The 14,706-nt window shown below is 40.1% G+C and overlaps 1 protein-coding gene across 2 annotated transcripts in view; it reads left to right on the top strand.

Moving 5' to 3' along the window:
* Nucleotides 1-4,703: 4,703 nt before the first annotated feature.
* Nucleotides 4,704-14,706, top strand: part of zfpm1 (zinc finger protein, FOG family member 1) — an 80,601-nt gene continuing 70,598 nt past the window's right edge. For both annotated transcript variants that reach the window (XM_085915181.1, XM_085915180.1), the window contains exon 1: nucleotides 4,704-5,121. In XM_085915181.1, coding sequence (XP_085771307.1) covers nucleotides 5,082-5,121 — 40 coding nt within the window. In that variant the 5' untranslated portion in view covers nucleotides 4,704-5,081. The remainder of the gene's footprint in view (nucleotides 5,122-14,706) is intronic.

Here is a 14,706-nt window from a genome sequence, read left to right as displayed (position 1 = left end):
CCCGTGCAGCTTTTTTGTATGATTTTATAAACGCCATTCACTAAACTCAATTTTCTTTTGACGGCTGCATCAAAAATAATCAATAAAAACTGTAACTGTTCTGCAAAAGGGTGGGAAAGCTGTGTCAATCCAATGACAATGGGTTAACACACCTGCATGAGGTGTCTTCTGCTCTGCTGAGATGGTAATGATGAAGATTAAGAGGTTCCAAGTTTCCTCAAACAGGTCAAAGCAATCAATAAAATCTGTAAACTGAAACACCTTCCTGTTCCACAATTTCAGTTGTGTGTGTGAAAACACGACATTTTACAAGTATTATGAGTGAAGTGAAACTTGAAAAATAAATGAAGATGAAACCTGAAAATAGTTTATTCAAAAAAATTACCAAAGCGAAGCAAAACTATTTTCAACTCCATAAAACCTTTCATGCAAGTATTTTTATATTGAATGATTTTTTCTTTTTTTCAAGTTAGAAGCTCAACATATTTATTAGTTTCAAGTTTTAATTTTTCAAGAACAAGTTTTGTATTTTCAAGTACAAAACTTTTGAACCCAATCCACCTCCATAGCTCACCACATCTCTTTTGCAATTAGTGTCAACGAAAAATGTTTTGTAAAACATCGGGTACTCCCAAAAAAAAGCAAGCCCAGAGTTCTTTGGGGGTCGATGTCCAAACATAGCTTGACCTCTTCTGGTCATCTGGGAGTTCAGCAGAGGGTTCAGCAGCCATAGCGGTGTCCGCAGCATCTTCTGAAATTTCCTTGCTTTAATACAAAGGTGTTGAAGTTACTAAACTTATGTAGTCGCTTCCCGGGGCTGATAAATGGAATGTTAGGATGTGTGCCTTGCACTTGAAAATACAAAAGAAAAACAGAGTTAAGTTCGTGAAGATCTGAAGAATACGTGCAGGTTCATTTTCCCTAGCTATCCTCGCTATAAATAACTCATAACATGAAGCTAACAAAACACGTGTATTTTCTTGGCATCAGACACTTCCTGTCAACCCCGCCAGTGTTCAAATTCACTGCGGGCTTTATAGTGCAATGCACAAGAGTCCCTTTAGTGGCATGGGGGATGAAGCACAACAATTCGAAAATAACACAAAAGGACCAAAATGGCTTATACAGGTGTCAAACTCAAGGCCCGTGGGCTAGATAGGGCGCACCATCATTTTTTTTGTGAAGACAAATTGTCCATTGACTTCATGTGTAAAAATAAAAAATAGAGGTATTGCTAGCAATTTTTATGACCATCCATAAAATCCATCCATCTTCTAAACCACTTGTCCCCACGCGGGTCGCGGGCATGCTGAAGCCTATCCCAGCAGTCATCAGGCAGTTGGCGGGTGGCACCCTGAACCGGTTGCCAGCCAATCGCAGGGCACACAGAGACAAACAACCATTCGCACTCTCACTCACACCTAGGGACAATTTGGAGTGCTCAATCGGCCTATCAAGCATGTTTTTTGGGATGTGGGAGGAAACTGGAGCACCCGGAGAAAACCCACGTGGGCACAAGGGGAACATGCAAACTCCACACAGGAAGGGTCGGAGGTGGAATCAAACCGGCACCCTCCTAATGTCAGGATTGGAATGGAGCAGGGCGACCAAATGCAGCTTGGACCAGGGTTTATTGAAGGGAAAAGGGAGTTGGAAGGGAGAATGAAGGGGAACAAACAATGGACAGACTGACATAACAACCTAACAAAACAATAACGGGACCGACCGACAGACTGGATAACAGAAACAGAACTGACACACAGAGACGTGAGACAAGAAACAAGAATGATCCGACAGCAGAATGAGGGGCAGACAGGACTTAAATACAAGACAGGTAACGAGAGGCAGGTGAGGGTGATCACACTGATCATTAGTATATTATGCTATGGTAATAAATTATGATGAACTAGAAGGATAATAGAATAACAAACACCACAGGAGGGGAGGGACGAGTACATAGAGACCGGGGACAAGTCATGACACCTAACTGTGATGTGGACGTGCTAACACCAGTGTTCCACCGAGCCGCCTATTACCATTCATCTTTTTAAAATATTGGAACAGTTTTTACTCGTCTCTTATTTTAAAACTTGTTCATAAGTTTGTTGTGTTGCCTATACTGTATATCAGTTATGGTGTTGACGGTCATAATGACCCTCCAAAGAAAACTATGATTACGATGCAGCCCTCAATAAAAATGAGTTTGACACCCTTGTTTAACACAACCGGTGTAGTCAAAAACTTGTTTGGATTGAGTTGTTCTTAATAAACCATATACATTTTTCCTTCTTAGCTCAACAGGTACAATTTTAGTAGTTTATTTCTCATCCCAACCTAGGGCTGTCACAAATATATCTTTTTTTTTTACAATTGATTATTCTTTTGATCATTCAATTGATTACTTAAGTACCCCCCTCACCCACCACTTGCACACAAGGATGAGCTGATTTTTTTTAAACCCCTCTACAAATATTACGAGTTACCTTTGCTGAGTTTTATATACCGTATTGGCCCGAATATAAGACGACCCAGATTATAAGACGACCCCCTCTTTTTCAAGACTCAAGTTTGAAAAAAAGACTTCTTCAACACCAAATTTAATTTTCATACAGAAAACAAATACAGTACATCTGAAACAAATTATTATAACAATATATTCTTCCCCCAGGTTGTTGCTCTGATGAACTCACACCACTCTTAGAGTCTCAGAGTCATTGCCGTGCAATAACATCCTGCTCTCCACACCTTTTGTGAATTGTCTACACTGTTTGTAGTATGTGTCCTCTCTGCATTCATTGCAGCCTGGTCATCCTGGAAGAGGGACTCTCCCATCTGTGGTCTCTTCTCAAGGTTTCTCATTTCCCCTAGTTGGAGTTTTGAGTTTTTCCTTGCTCTCCTGGGAGTTTAAGATCAGGGAATGTTTGAGAATATTTGTCATTTTTCACATGTCCTGAATGTTATTAGTCACCTAAATGTTGAACAGAGGCTGTGATGTACCAAAGTCAAATTCCTTGTTTGGCACGCTCAACCATGGCGAATAAAAACTCTTGAATCTTGAATATTCGAGAGAAAAAGCATTTTATTTTGCCTCATTCAAATCATGCAAAAACTGTCTATCACATCTTAATATCTGAACAAATGTGATTGCACTTTAGTTTACATATTTAAATAAATATGTAAACTATAGTGCAATCACATTTGTAAATGAATGGCTTCTGGTTTTTGAAATGTAAATAAACCCTGTGATAAAACAACAAAATTGCAATAACTGCATTAACCATCAAAGTGAAGTCTAACTGTAACTGTAGTCTTGAAACAAATCTGAATAAGGAAAAACATTGCAATAAAACAATGCAAACTGGTTTAAACTTGAGAGTAGCTGAGATCTGTCATGTCAGAACATTATTCCTCACAAACATCCTCTGCCTCGCTGTGCTCAATGTCACATTTTCTGTTATCTCTTATTTTCTTCTCTTTTCTCTCTTACCGCTATTTTTTACTTTTCTTCTTTGTGCTACCGCTATTTTTTATTTTCTTGTTCATGACAGGGGTTCGCTTTGGCCTGGGGATTTAAGTTCAGCATTCGCTTTAAAGATATCTGGCGCCATCTAGCGTTGTGAATGTCTAGTCCCCGAATGTCAGACAACCACCACTTTTTCAGTCTTATTTCAATGCAAAAAAACACCGTCTTATGTTCGGGCCGATATGGTATATTAACGCCAGTCAAAAGCAAACAAAATTCTCATATTACACCAGATAGTAGTAGATTGTATCTTGCGAATGTTGTTTAAAAGGTTTTAAATCTTCAGTGACAAAACGACAAAAATATAACATTTTTTTTTATCATTTGTTTTTCTTCTGCTCCACAGTTGCACTAAAGCTTCTAGTTACTGTGTATTTGCCAGCAAGTGAATAAAAGGTGAAAGGTAGTAATTAAGTTGGAAGAGGCTTAAATTAAATTAATACATCGCAAGGACTGATTTATTGGGATGCTATTAAGGATTGCATTCATTGGGTATTTATTAACAAGTTGCTTGAAATAAAATTTTTCTTTTTCGCCTACAGGTGGAGGCCACGAGCAAAAAATGACTTTATTATTATTTTTTACGCTCACGTAGTCTAAAGGGTGACCGCTAGATAGCAGCATTGGATCTTCCAAACAGAAATAAACTGTCACCCGACCATTCGTGAGTAATCTATTACTATCTATCTCCCAGATCGCTGTTTACTGTACTGAGAGGGGATTGGTTACACCATCATTTGGGTTAATGCTACACCGAAGATATTATTACACTGAGCTAACCAATATTTACATTATGCTATGCTTATATGCTTGAAGAACAATTAGCATTTGCATATAGAAAAAAGTGATATATCATTCACAATGGAGTCGAATTTTGAAACGTATAGGCCTATACTTTTCCCCAAGTGTAAAAGAGAACGTTTTTTTTAAAAAACAAACAAACCATGAAATACCAGGTGAGGCCAAAATAGGTTAGATTTTTTTTTTTTATAATGAAAGACAGGCCATTCATGAGAAATAATGTGCGTGTTTGAGTTTGTTAATGTAATATAAAGTGCATGCAGTTTGAACCAATAGGAGAGGAGTGCGACATCTTTCGTCACAAATAAGGGGCCGGGCAGTAGTACGCCGACTTGACCGTGTGGTCGCTGGATAAGTGGCACTGTACCCTGCTTGAGTGCCGGTGAAGACGGACAAGGAGGCGGACCGATGAACTAACGATCCGACATTCGTATCCGAACCCAAACTTTCGGCATCGTTGCCTGGCAAAGCGCGGAATAAGAACGTGGACTAACATTAGCAGTAAAACCCTGAGTAGGCGAAGTGACGTTTTGAAAGAGGAGAGTAAAAGGACGGAGCCACAGGTAGGAAAGCTGCCGTGGCAGAAGATCTCAAAGTGCAAGCTGGTCATGTAGATTTTAGTCTCTGACCCGAGCGACGAGTTTCAGCAGCGGAGAACGGCGCAGGTCGCGAACACAAACAGAAGCGAGAAGACTTTTGCACGCTGTTCCGCCTCTCGGTCCGGTCGACTGGGCTCCTGGTCCCAGGAAAAGCCACAATGTCCAGGAGAAAGCAGAGCAAACCCCGACAGATAAAGCGTAAGTCAGACTAAATCACTTGTTATTTTGTCCTATGCGGTATTTGCTCTGTCAAACTTGTCAGACAAACAGAAGACAAGAAAATCGCCTGTAACGCTCCATCCTAAAAGTTAATAAACAGGACAAAGTCCAACTCTAATGCATGATTTTAATCTACAGTAGCAGAGTTTTATTGGGCCTTTTGAAAGCAGCGTTTTATGTATTTGATATCTTACAGAATTTACATTGCAGTGCAAATGACAAGACTCCCCCCCCCCCCCCCCCCCGTTTGTGTCACACTACGGTATTCCTTCACGGAGGCATAAGAGAAAATACACTGCAATGTTCTCATATAAATACTTAGGCTCGCATTGGCAGACATAACTGTAGCTGAGACTTCCTGTTTAATTCTGTTGTGAAAACGTCAGTATTCTCGGAGAAAGCCGATGTGAACAGAGATAAAGCAGCGATCCGATGTGAGCCTTGATAAAAATTAAAATTGGATCTTTTTTATTTGTTTTCTGTCTGAGGCAGCGCCAAGGCCGCCGGTGAATTTCCCGCTGGCTTTTCACTTTTCTTTTCTTTCTTTTCCCCCAGAGATGGTGCATTAGATAGCCCGATCTTTCCTCCGTTGCTGCTTACAATTAGACAGTTTGACATATTTATCGTTTTAATTCAATAATTATTGGGTTCGAATGTGGTTTTGTTGCTTTGCTGTTTTAATCATTCACTTAAAAGTGCCATTATGCATTTTATCATAAAGTACTTTTGTACCTTGAATGCATCATTGGGGAAAATACATTGCAATCTGCTCAGTCTGTTAACAAAACGATTGAGGAATCAATCTCTACGTTTCATTGAAGCATCACGTGGACGTTTAGAACTGCATAGCATCACTAGACAAACATTAATTCCAGGAGCCATCAATGCACCCTGTGAAATGTTACTGTGCTGTATGCAGTAGTTGACCAGTCCCAAACTTTGAAGTGTAATAGCTGATTAACAAATGACAGGACGGGATCAAACAATTGGGCTTGTGATGGAAGAAAAGTTCGAGTTACTATTAGGTTCTGTTAAAACCATCACTGATAAATAGATTGTTTAATGTAATTTGAAAAGAGATTGCGCAACAAGGACTGCAAGTTTGCACTCATTTAAGAAGCTGTTAAAATGATATTTTTTTTAACTTAAAGATGGTGGAATCCCTCCCATTTTATTATTTATTTCATTTTGTTAGTTACAGACTTTTCTTTCATCAAAATCAAACGAGTATGTTGGATGTTGTTCAGCCACAGACTAAAAAGAGACAAGTGCACTCTCTCTCTCTCTCTCTCTCTCTCTCTCTCTCTCTCTCTCTCTCTCTCTCTCTCTCTCTCTCGCTCTCTCGCTCTTTCTCTCTTCTCAAAATTTGTACGAGCAATGCACCAGATTTTGGTGCTATATTAAAAAAAAATATGACATTGGCTTCCATGACAAAAGTGCCCATCAATACCTTTCTTTTTCTAAGTTTTAGGTGCTGTAAATTGCTAGTAGACAGTTCGGTCAGTGAGGTCTGGAAATGCATCCCAGAGTTAGCGGCTACTAAATCCCACCTTGACTTTGTGTGTATGAGTGACAACAAGAGACACAGGGAGAGCATACTGTATTGTGTGTTTCCATCTCAGGGGTGTCATGGCCATCATTATCAGCGCTTCTGGTCCCTCATGCTTCCCTGTGCAGCAGGCCTGGCTGTAGTCGAGGCCAACCAGCTCTCAGCCCCGTGACTCTCTTGTGATTTGGCAGACATTTTGATAGGAAAGAGTGTGGAGTGATAAGGACAACTTTGTTGATCTGGGTTTTGAGGGGGTCCAGCAGAGGTGTGGGCCTGTGCTGTTAGCACTAATTAAAGCAATGGGTCCACTGTGTTGTTTTGTGTCTGATCCATATTTCTACTGAAGTGAGGTATCGTTAATGGAAGGTAAGGTTCTGCAAGGTGGCAAACCACTAAACACACCTCTATCTTCCTTTTGTCCCTGTTCAGAACAATGCAACATTTCTGCTGTGTTCTTTATTTACAATGCAGGAATGATGCTTAAAGATAATGATGATTGATCTGTTCTGTTATGTTCGAACCAACATTGCTTGCAGATGCAGGCAATTCCTGCATGAAAAGTATTGGAAAGCAGTCCATTTTTTGATGTTGAATTTGCATGTTCCATGAGACACCAGCGTAAGGAAAAGCAGAAAGGAACTGTCATTCAAAGCATGACGACTCCAGTGCATACTAATGTACAGTCCAGTACCGAATTGTTGTATAAAAAACTGCCGGTCGCGCTTCCACTATCTGCACATGAGCAGGAGACTGAAACACATCACTCATAGGAGCTTAAAACGTCTACAATGGCTTTGTCCGAATGTGCACAGTTTTCCCTTTAGAGCAGTGGTCCCCAACCCTCGGGCTGCCGACCTGTAGCGGTCCGTGGATCATTTGGTACCAGGCTCCTAGAGAAAGAATAAATAATTAGCATTATTTCAGTTTTATTTATCTGAGCCTGAAAGATCTTTTATTTTGAAAAAACAAAAAATGGATCGGATTATCCCCTACACCTCAGTGACGTGAACATTATATAACATTACCCACAATGAGGGAACACATTTCTAGTGCCATATATAGTGTAAGGCTAGTATATGAATGAGGGGTTAGGGGGAAAAGGGTGTGGATATTCGGATAAAGCCAATGTCTTTATTTTACCAAGATATTTTCAAGAGCTACCAATGATGACAAAGGCTGGCGCATGGTCGTCACTGGGGCGATGCCACGCGGCGCTCGTGTTTACTTTCCCACGCATCTCGCTCTTAGCGCCCAACGAGCTATGGACAGGCGAGCCGTTGACATGCCTTGTCACTCATCATCAAAGGAAAAAAGTTAAATGTCTTTTTATACTTCTGTGAATATGAAGTGAATGTTAAAAATGGTTGTTGTTTTTGTCTTAACCGTATACATTTAACCTATTTTTACACTGCTCTTGCTGTTTACAATTCTTAAAATGTTGCTTACCTGCCTGTACAGGTAGGTTTTATGAAGGAAACAACAGATTGATCGAAGTTCATTATTTACTGTTTGAAACTAGTTGTGAAATCCAAAAGAAATGACAGCCCACCAGTCTTCCAGAGCCCGTTGTCAGTATTTAGGCTTTAGAATTGTAGAACTTGTTTGCATTGGCTGATACCCAACATGTGATGTCGTTTTTGTATGCACTTTTTGTTAAAACCACCCAACAGACAAACCACCCCAACAGTCTCTTTACAATGGAGTCGTACATGAGGACAACATCAGTACGTTGGGTTTCAGGCTTTCTCGTGGCCAACAGAAGAAGCGGATGTTTGTGAAGCAGATAGATATTTGTCTGTGCCTTTTTGTGCGTCATCCTCCCCTGCAGTTGGAGATCTTTGAGCCTGATAAGGCTTCTCTCCTTGATGGACAGATAGGAGTGAGAAAGGGAGGGGATTCGGAAGGCGGGGTAGGCAGTCAGTCAGCCGGCCCACTGAGGCTGGATCCCTGGGCTTATATTTTGCCAGTTGAGATGGGAGACATGATAAAACATGGCAGTGATCCCTGCTGCTGATAAGAGAAAGCAGAAGAGATGAGAGGTAGGGCAGATGGAAGGAAAGATCCAGATTGGAGGGCGCATTTTAATTACATTTGGCTGTTGCGTGCCATTCTTCCAGTATTGTCGCGCTGTTGTCATTAGTTTTCTTTGCGATTGGCTGGGGGTGGATCCCCAGATAAGTAAAGAGGAGAAAGGCAGAGCCAGGGTGATAAAAGAGACAAGATGCAGAGGAGTGGACATAGTTGTATGGTTGGGGGTAGGTAGAGATAGAGTGAAAAGCCTGCAGAATACATAGCTGTTAGATGAATGTGTTGTGGTGTGTTTTTAATGGCAGTGCAGCCTACTCTGCTGCTCCCCCACCCTTCTGTGGAAGATGTTTCAGGCTGATAAGAAGGCCTGCTGATGATAGATAGATAACAGCAGGCAGATCCACAATGCTGATTGTGTGTGTGTGTGTGTGTGTGTGTGTGTGTGTGTGTGTGTGTGTGTGTGTGTGTGTGTGTGTGTGTGTGTGTGTGTGTGTGTGTGTGTGAGAGAGAGAAAGCGTGGTTTCTATGACAGCCAAGCCTGAGCTTCTGAGGTCAGCATGAATAATAGCTGCCCTCCTAAAGCTTAAAGCAAACCTGGAAGCCTGCAGATCAGATGGAAGGAAATCTCGAAGCCAACCTCCTCTTTTTTTTTGTCTACTCTTATTTTCCCTGGTAACTTCATACAAGTTCATAAATGAGGTTGACATTTGTGAGATGACAAGCACACTCTAATTTATAGGTTGTGGTTTGCTTTGTGAAAGCAAAGTTATCAGTCACGTAATTGTTTCATGGATACACAACTGAGAATTGAATTGTCATGCTCTAAGTATGTCGCTCTCCCTCCCTCCGACCTCTCTCTCTCTCTCTCTCTCTCTCTCTCTCTCTCTCTCTCTCTCTCTCTCTCTCTCTCTCTCTCTCTCTCTCTCTCTCTCTCTCTCTCTCTCTCTCTCTCTCTCTCTCTCTCTCTCTCTCACACACACACACAGCACACACACACACACACACACACACACACACACACACACACACACAGCACGCACACACACACACACACACACACACACACACACACACACACACACACACACACACACACAGCACGCACGCATTGTGCCTCGATGCCTTGTTTTTTCTTCTTTGTTCTGCTTTTAGCTTGATGTGAACTTGCGATAAGCCACGGGGCCCGATCTCCGGTACAGATAGAGATTGCCAAGCACGATTAAAGTTGTTATCTGGCCAGAGCAGGCAGGAGCCTAGGCTCCACCGCAATAACAACAGGCCTCGGTTGGAGCAGCCAGGGTCTGGACCCTGGCAATCAGTTCCACTGGTAATGGGATTAATGTTGTTGTATAATTAGATGATAGGTGTGAATGCGCTTCAGTCTTTTCTCATTCATTCAAACCGTATCTTTCTCCTCCCTCGCCTCCCTATCTCTTTCTTTGCACCCCTTAACAAGCATTGTCATTGATTAATTAAATTAAAATTAATACCATGTATTACTCATTCTGATAAAGTGTAAGATAGAGTTGACATGTTAGGAAATTTTTATGTTTGCGGATGCTTATCACCAATTTTCCCTTTTAAATCCTCTTTTCTATTTAAAAGCCATAAGAGCGCAGTCAGTGCGAGTGAGGAAAAAGAAGAGTAAAGTTGCTGATTCAGCAAGATGACTCACATTTAGTAAGATTCTACTGGCAGATTTTGAATAAGCAAGATGGTGTCTGATTTGGTTATTGGAACTTAAGTATTCTCGTTCCTATGATCATATAATTAGCTCTTGCTTGAGAGCTGCAGATCACTGTAGTAAGTAGAAAACCAGTGGTATGCATGCACATTTTGCGCGCTTTGTGGAGTTTGTAAAAGTTCATAAGATGTAAAGCCCCAAAATTTGACATCATCACCTTCTTTTATCTCAATCCTAAATACATATGTATGTACACATATGTATATACACAGTGTATATTATGTGTGCAATGTGTTTATCTAAGCACAGCCAACAAAGTGTGTGTGTGTTTGTGTGTTTGTGTGTGTGTGTGTGTGTAGGTGTGTGTGTATGGATGCATGTGAACATATGGTCAAATATACTAAAAAGGGAAGTTGGCGAGGTTACAGAGGAAACACCATTTGTGCTCAGTGTGCAGATGAGTTATTACCTTTTCCTGCTATTTACCCAGGGAAAAGCTTGTTGAATTGGCCCAGGGCATGGCGTCATCACGACGTCACCATCCACCATTGTGACGAACGGGAATAAAAGGCTTACTAGAGCTGCGTATTTGTCGCATTTCTTTGCAGTCAGAAACCTTGCAAAATTACGTATTATTCATCATTTTGACCCCTGGTAAATTATATATAAAGAGTGGAACAGAAACCCGCATACAAAGTACATCAGGACTTGAAAAATATTTTCAAAATTTCAGCGACGGCTCTGTCACAATAATGCAAACAGCGCGGTGCAGTTGCGCGGTCGGCGACGTGCTACGGTTGCGCGTTCGGCGGTGCCCTGCAGTTGCGCGATCGGACAAAAATACGCCAATGGAAAAATGCTGAAAAAAAAGGCGTTTTATTGTTGTTGTTGTTGTTTTGCTTGGAACGGTTAATTTTTTTCCCATTATTTGTAATCGGAAAACATGATTCGGTATTCGAACGATTCACTTCTCGAACAGCCTTCTGGAACGGATTGTGGTCGAAAACCGAGGCTCCACTGTATTCTATAGTGCTTTTGCAGGTGTGCAGAACCCAACCCCTCTTAGGGAAAATGAAAAAAAAAAACAACAAATGTAAACATGCGGCTGACTACTGACGGATTTTCATGCTCTCTGTAAAATTCCTTGGCTGGTACTTTAAATGATTAAATCAATTCGTTGCATTGTCGTGTTTTGTGGGCCCTGACCACTGAACATGAGCTTACTTTATTTCGCGTCCCTTTGGAGATATCCAAAACAACGCCACACAACCAACGTTGACTGAAAAGAACTATGAACTTTTCATTTTTGAAATGATGAATTTAGTAAAAAAAAAAATCAGTTATGGATTATGAACTGAACAAGTTCTTTTTAAAATTTATGAACTGAACTTTGAACTAGTTTGTGTAAAAAGTGAAGTTTCCCAACACTGGCACACACACACACACTTGTAAATCTTCACCACTCAATGAGATATGGCCTCTTACTTTATAATTGTCAAACATTCATCATATTTCGATTCTACAAATTCTGCTACAACTCAGAAGGAACACAGCGATAGACAGAGCAATAACACGTCTTGTGATGTAGTCCCGTCATCTCCAAAATGACACTTAGTCTATGATGACCCTGATGATGATGAGCCTTGCACGTTCCCTATTATGTAAACATTTTCATCTCCTCACTCTGGTACTGACAGCTCCACGGATGAGGAAAGAAAACATTGCCCTGACTAACAGTAGCCTAATCTAAGTCCAAACTATTTGCTCAAGCAGTAATTACAACTCTGCCAGCTCTTCCCGAGGAGCTTTGAGAGGACTTAGATCACAGATGACATGAGACACTGTGGAACTGAGCAACCCCAAAATCCTATCACACCATATATTTGCTTGCAGAGCCCTGCATGAACACACATTCTCACATTCTCTCATTGTCAACCTGCATAGTTTTAATTTTGCCAGTGTTGATTGTGTTTGTTATGTTTTAGAGCAGGGGTGTCAAACATTGTAGTTATAGTTTCCCTCGGAGGGCCATTATGATTGTCAACGTCTTCTATATACAGTATAGGCTACAAAACAAACTGACGAATCACTAGACTGAAATGAGAGACTAGTAAAATCTGTTCAAATATAAAAAGTCGAATGATAATAAAAACTGCAAACAATATATCTTCTTTTTTTTTTACATGAAGACAATTTGTCATTTTTGTAACGACACAAAGTTGATGCAAAATTTGTCTTCGCGGGGCACATAAAATGATATGGCGGGCCATATCTGGCCCCTGGGCCATGGTTGGACACCTATGTTTTAGAGGATGTTTGTTTAGGAGACAGCTGGTCAGAATGCCATTGGACACATGAAGGTGTGTGGATAAGAGACACACAACACACACACACACACACACACACACACACACACACACACACACACACACACACACACACACACACACACACACGGCAATTGTTATGACAAGGCCCCCCCAGTGGCGTTGATAACACAGCCCATTCTCCTACTGTTCGGAATGCTCAGGTCTAGTACAGCACAGCCTGTTTTTACAGCTCCACCTCTACACGCATCCCGAGTTGTACTCTTAAACAAGTTGCCTATTATCGATATCGTGTAGAAAAGCGGAAAAGCCTTGAGGGGATAGCAGTCCCATCCAGATGGCGACACAAGTTGACATTTTGTGGCATGTGCATTTTTTTTATGCATGGCTTTCCCAGTTATATCACTTCTCAAATCGCTCGTCATTCTTACCACCTATTCACTGAAAAACTCACCTTTTTGTGCCGTGCCTGTCCAAACAGCTATGTAGCATAGCAATTGGTGTTAGGGAGGCATGTACATGAATAGACAAGCTTGCAAGCAGAATGTGCATGGACATGTGCGCATCCAGTGCATGTGACTTTTATCACAATCAACTCATTTGTAGTCAATTTCATTATGAATTATCTGAACAGACTATTAAATTATACAAAATTGTTTTGGGATGTATTCATAATCCAAAACTACTAATATTGGCAATCCCAAACAATGATGTGTATGTGTGTGTGTGTGTGTGTGGGGGGGGGGCAAGCATCCAGATGAGTTACTTTAAGTCTTTTTTTTTTATATTAATAAATCTGTGTGTATGTACATTTTGGGGGCAATTTAGAATAGATTAGAAAAACAGGACACTATATTTAATTTATTTTATTGATTATACTGACCAGTCCAAGTGGAAATGATATCCATGTGCATGATTTTAAGGCAATACATTTTGTTTCAACAATATGCTATGATACTTTAGGTTTTATTATTGTTACTGTTTTGGTTGCTGTGTGTGTATATAAGGTACTTATAGTGACATTGTTTATTATTGTCCTCATAGCCATAGAATAAGAGTATGTTGCAATAGAGTTCCATTTCCTGTAGTATCAGTTTGGGACATGTTTATTTTAGTGTATTAATTAATTTGATTTCTATATACTGCATTTAGTATACTACATACAGGAAGTTTAACAGAAAAGCATTCCAGGAGATTCAAAATAATATTCTTTACCATCATACGTGATAGAATCTAAGTTGTAAAATGTAACATGCAAGGTGAAAGTAAGTAATTGAAATTGCAACTATTGTACTGTATCATTATTTTACAGATGCTTGGGTGCCTACTGACTACTGAGAAAGTGCCCTTAAACCAAGGCATTGAACCCCTCTGCTAGATTTCGGTCACAAATGCAGTCAATGATTGCACGCCCCATCATTCAGACATCTCAACTTGCGTGCATGCGTGTGGTCCTTTGTACAGAGTGTTAATTTAATTTCTCCCATACAGTATATACTTTGTAAACTGTAAATTATTTCTGTAAATGTATTACGGATAATGTACAAAAGTATCTTACCGTTTTTTTTTTCCAATAATAATTCTAAAATACTGTTAAATATTCATCCATAGCATGTAAATTAACAGTTAAATCATCAGTAAACAAGAACAATAAATATCTGTATATTAACAGAATAAATGTGTGTATTGCTGTAAAAAAATTGTTTATTTAAATTGCAAAATACCTTTCAATATTCATTCCCAGGTGTAAATTAACAGTTAATCCTTGGTTAAGAAAAATAAACTGTAATTTAACTGTATAATATAGTTTTCTCTGTTCTTGACAACAAATACATCCCACTCTATTACTGTAAAATACAATAACACAGTTTTCCCACTGTCATTTGCTGCATGATATAACGTTTCAAAACATTAAATTGTATTGTAATTCCAAATCTAGTACTCTACTGTCAATAATAACAGTAGGTGCACTGCAA

The sequence above is a fragment of the Syngnathus leptorhynchus genome, chromosome 6 (assembly GCF_054491065.1).
Source record: "Syngnathus leptorhynchus isolate UIUO chromosome 6, UIUO_Slep, whole genome shotgun sequence".
Classification (NCBI taxonomy): domain Eukaryota; kingdom Metazoa; phylum Chordata; class Actinopteri; order Syngnathiformes; family Syngnathidae; genus Syngnathus; species Syngnathus leptorhynchus.
This window is presented reverse-complemented; position numbering and strand designations above follow the sequence as displayed.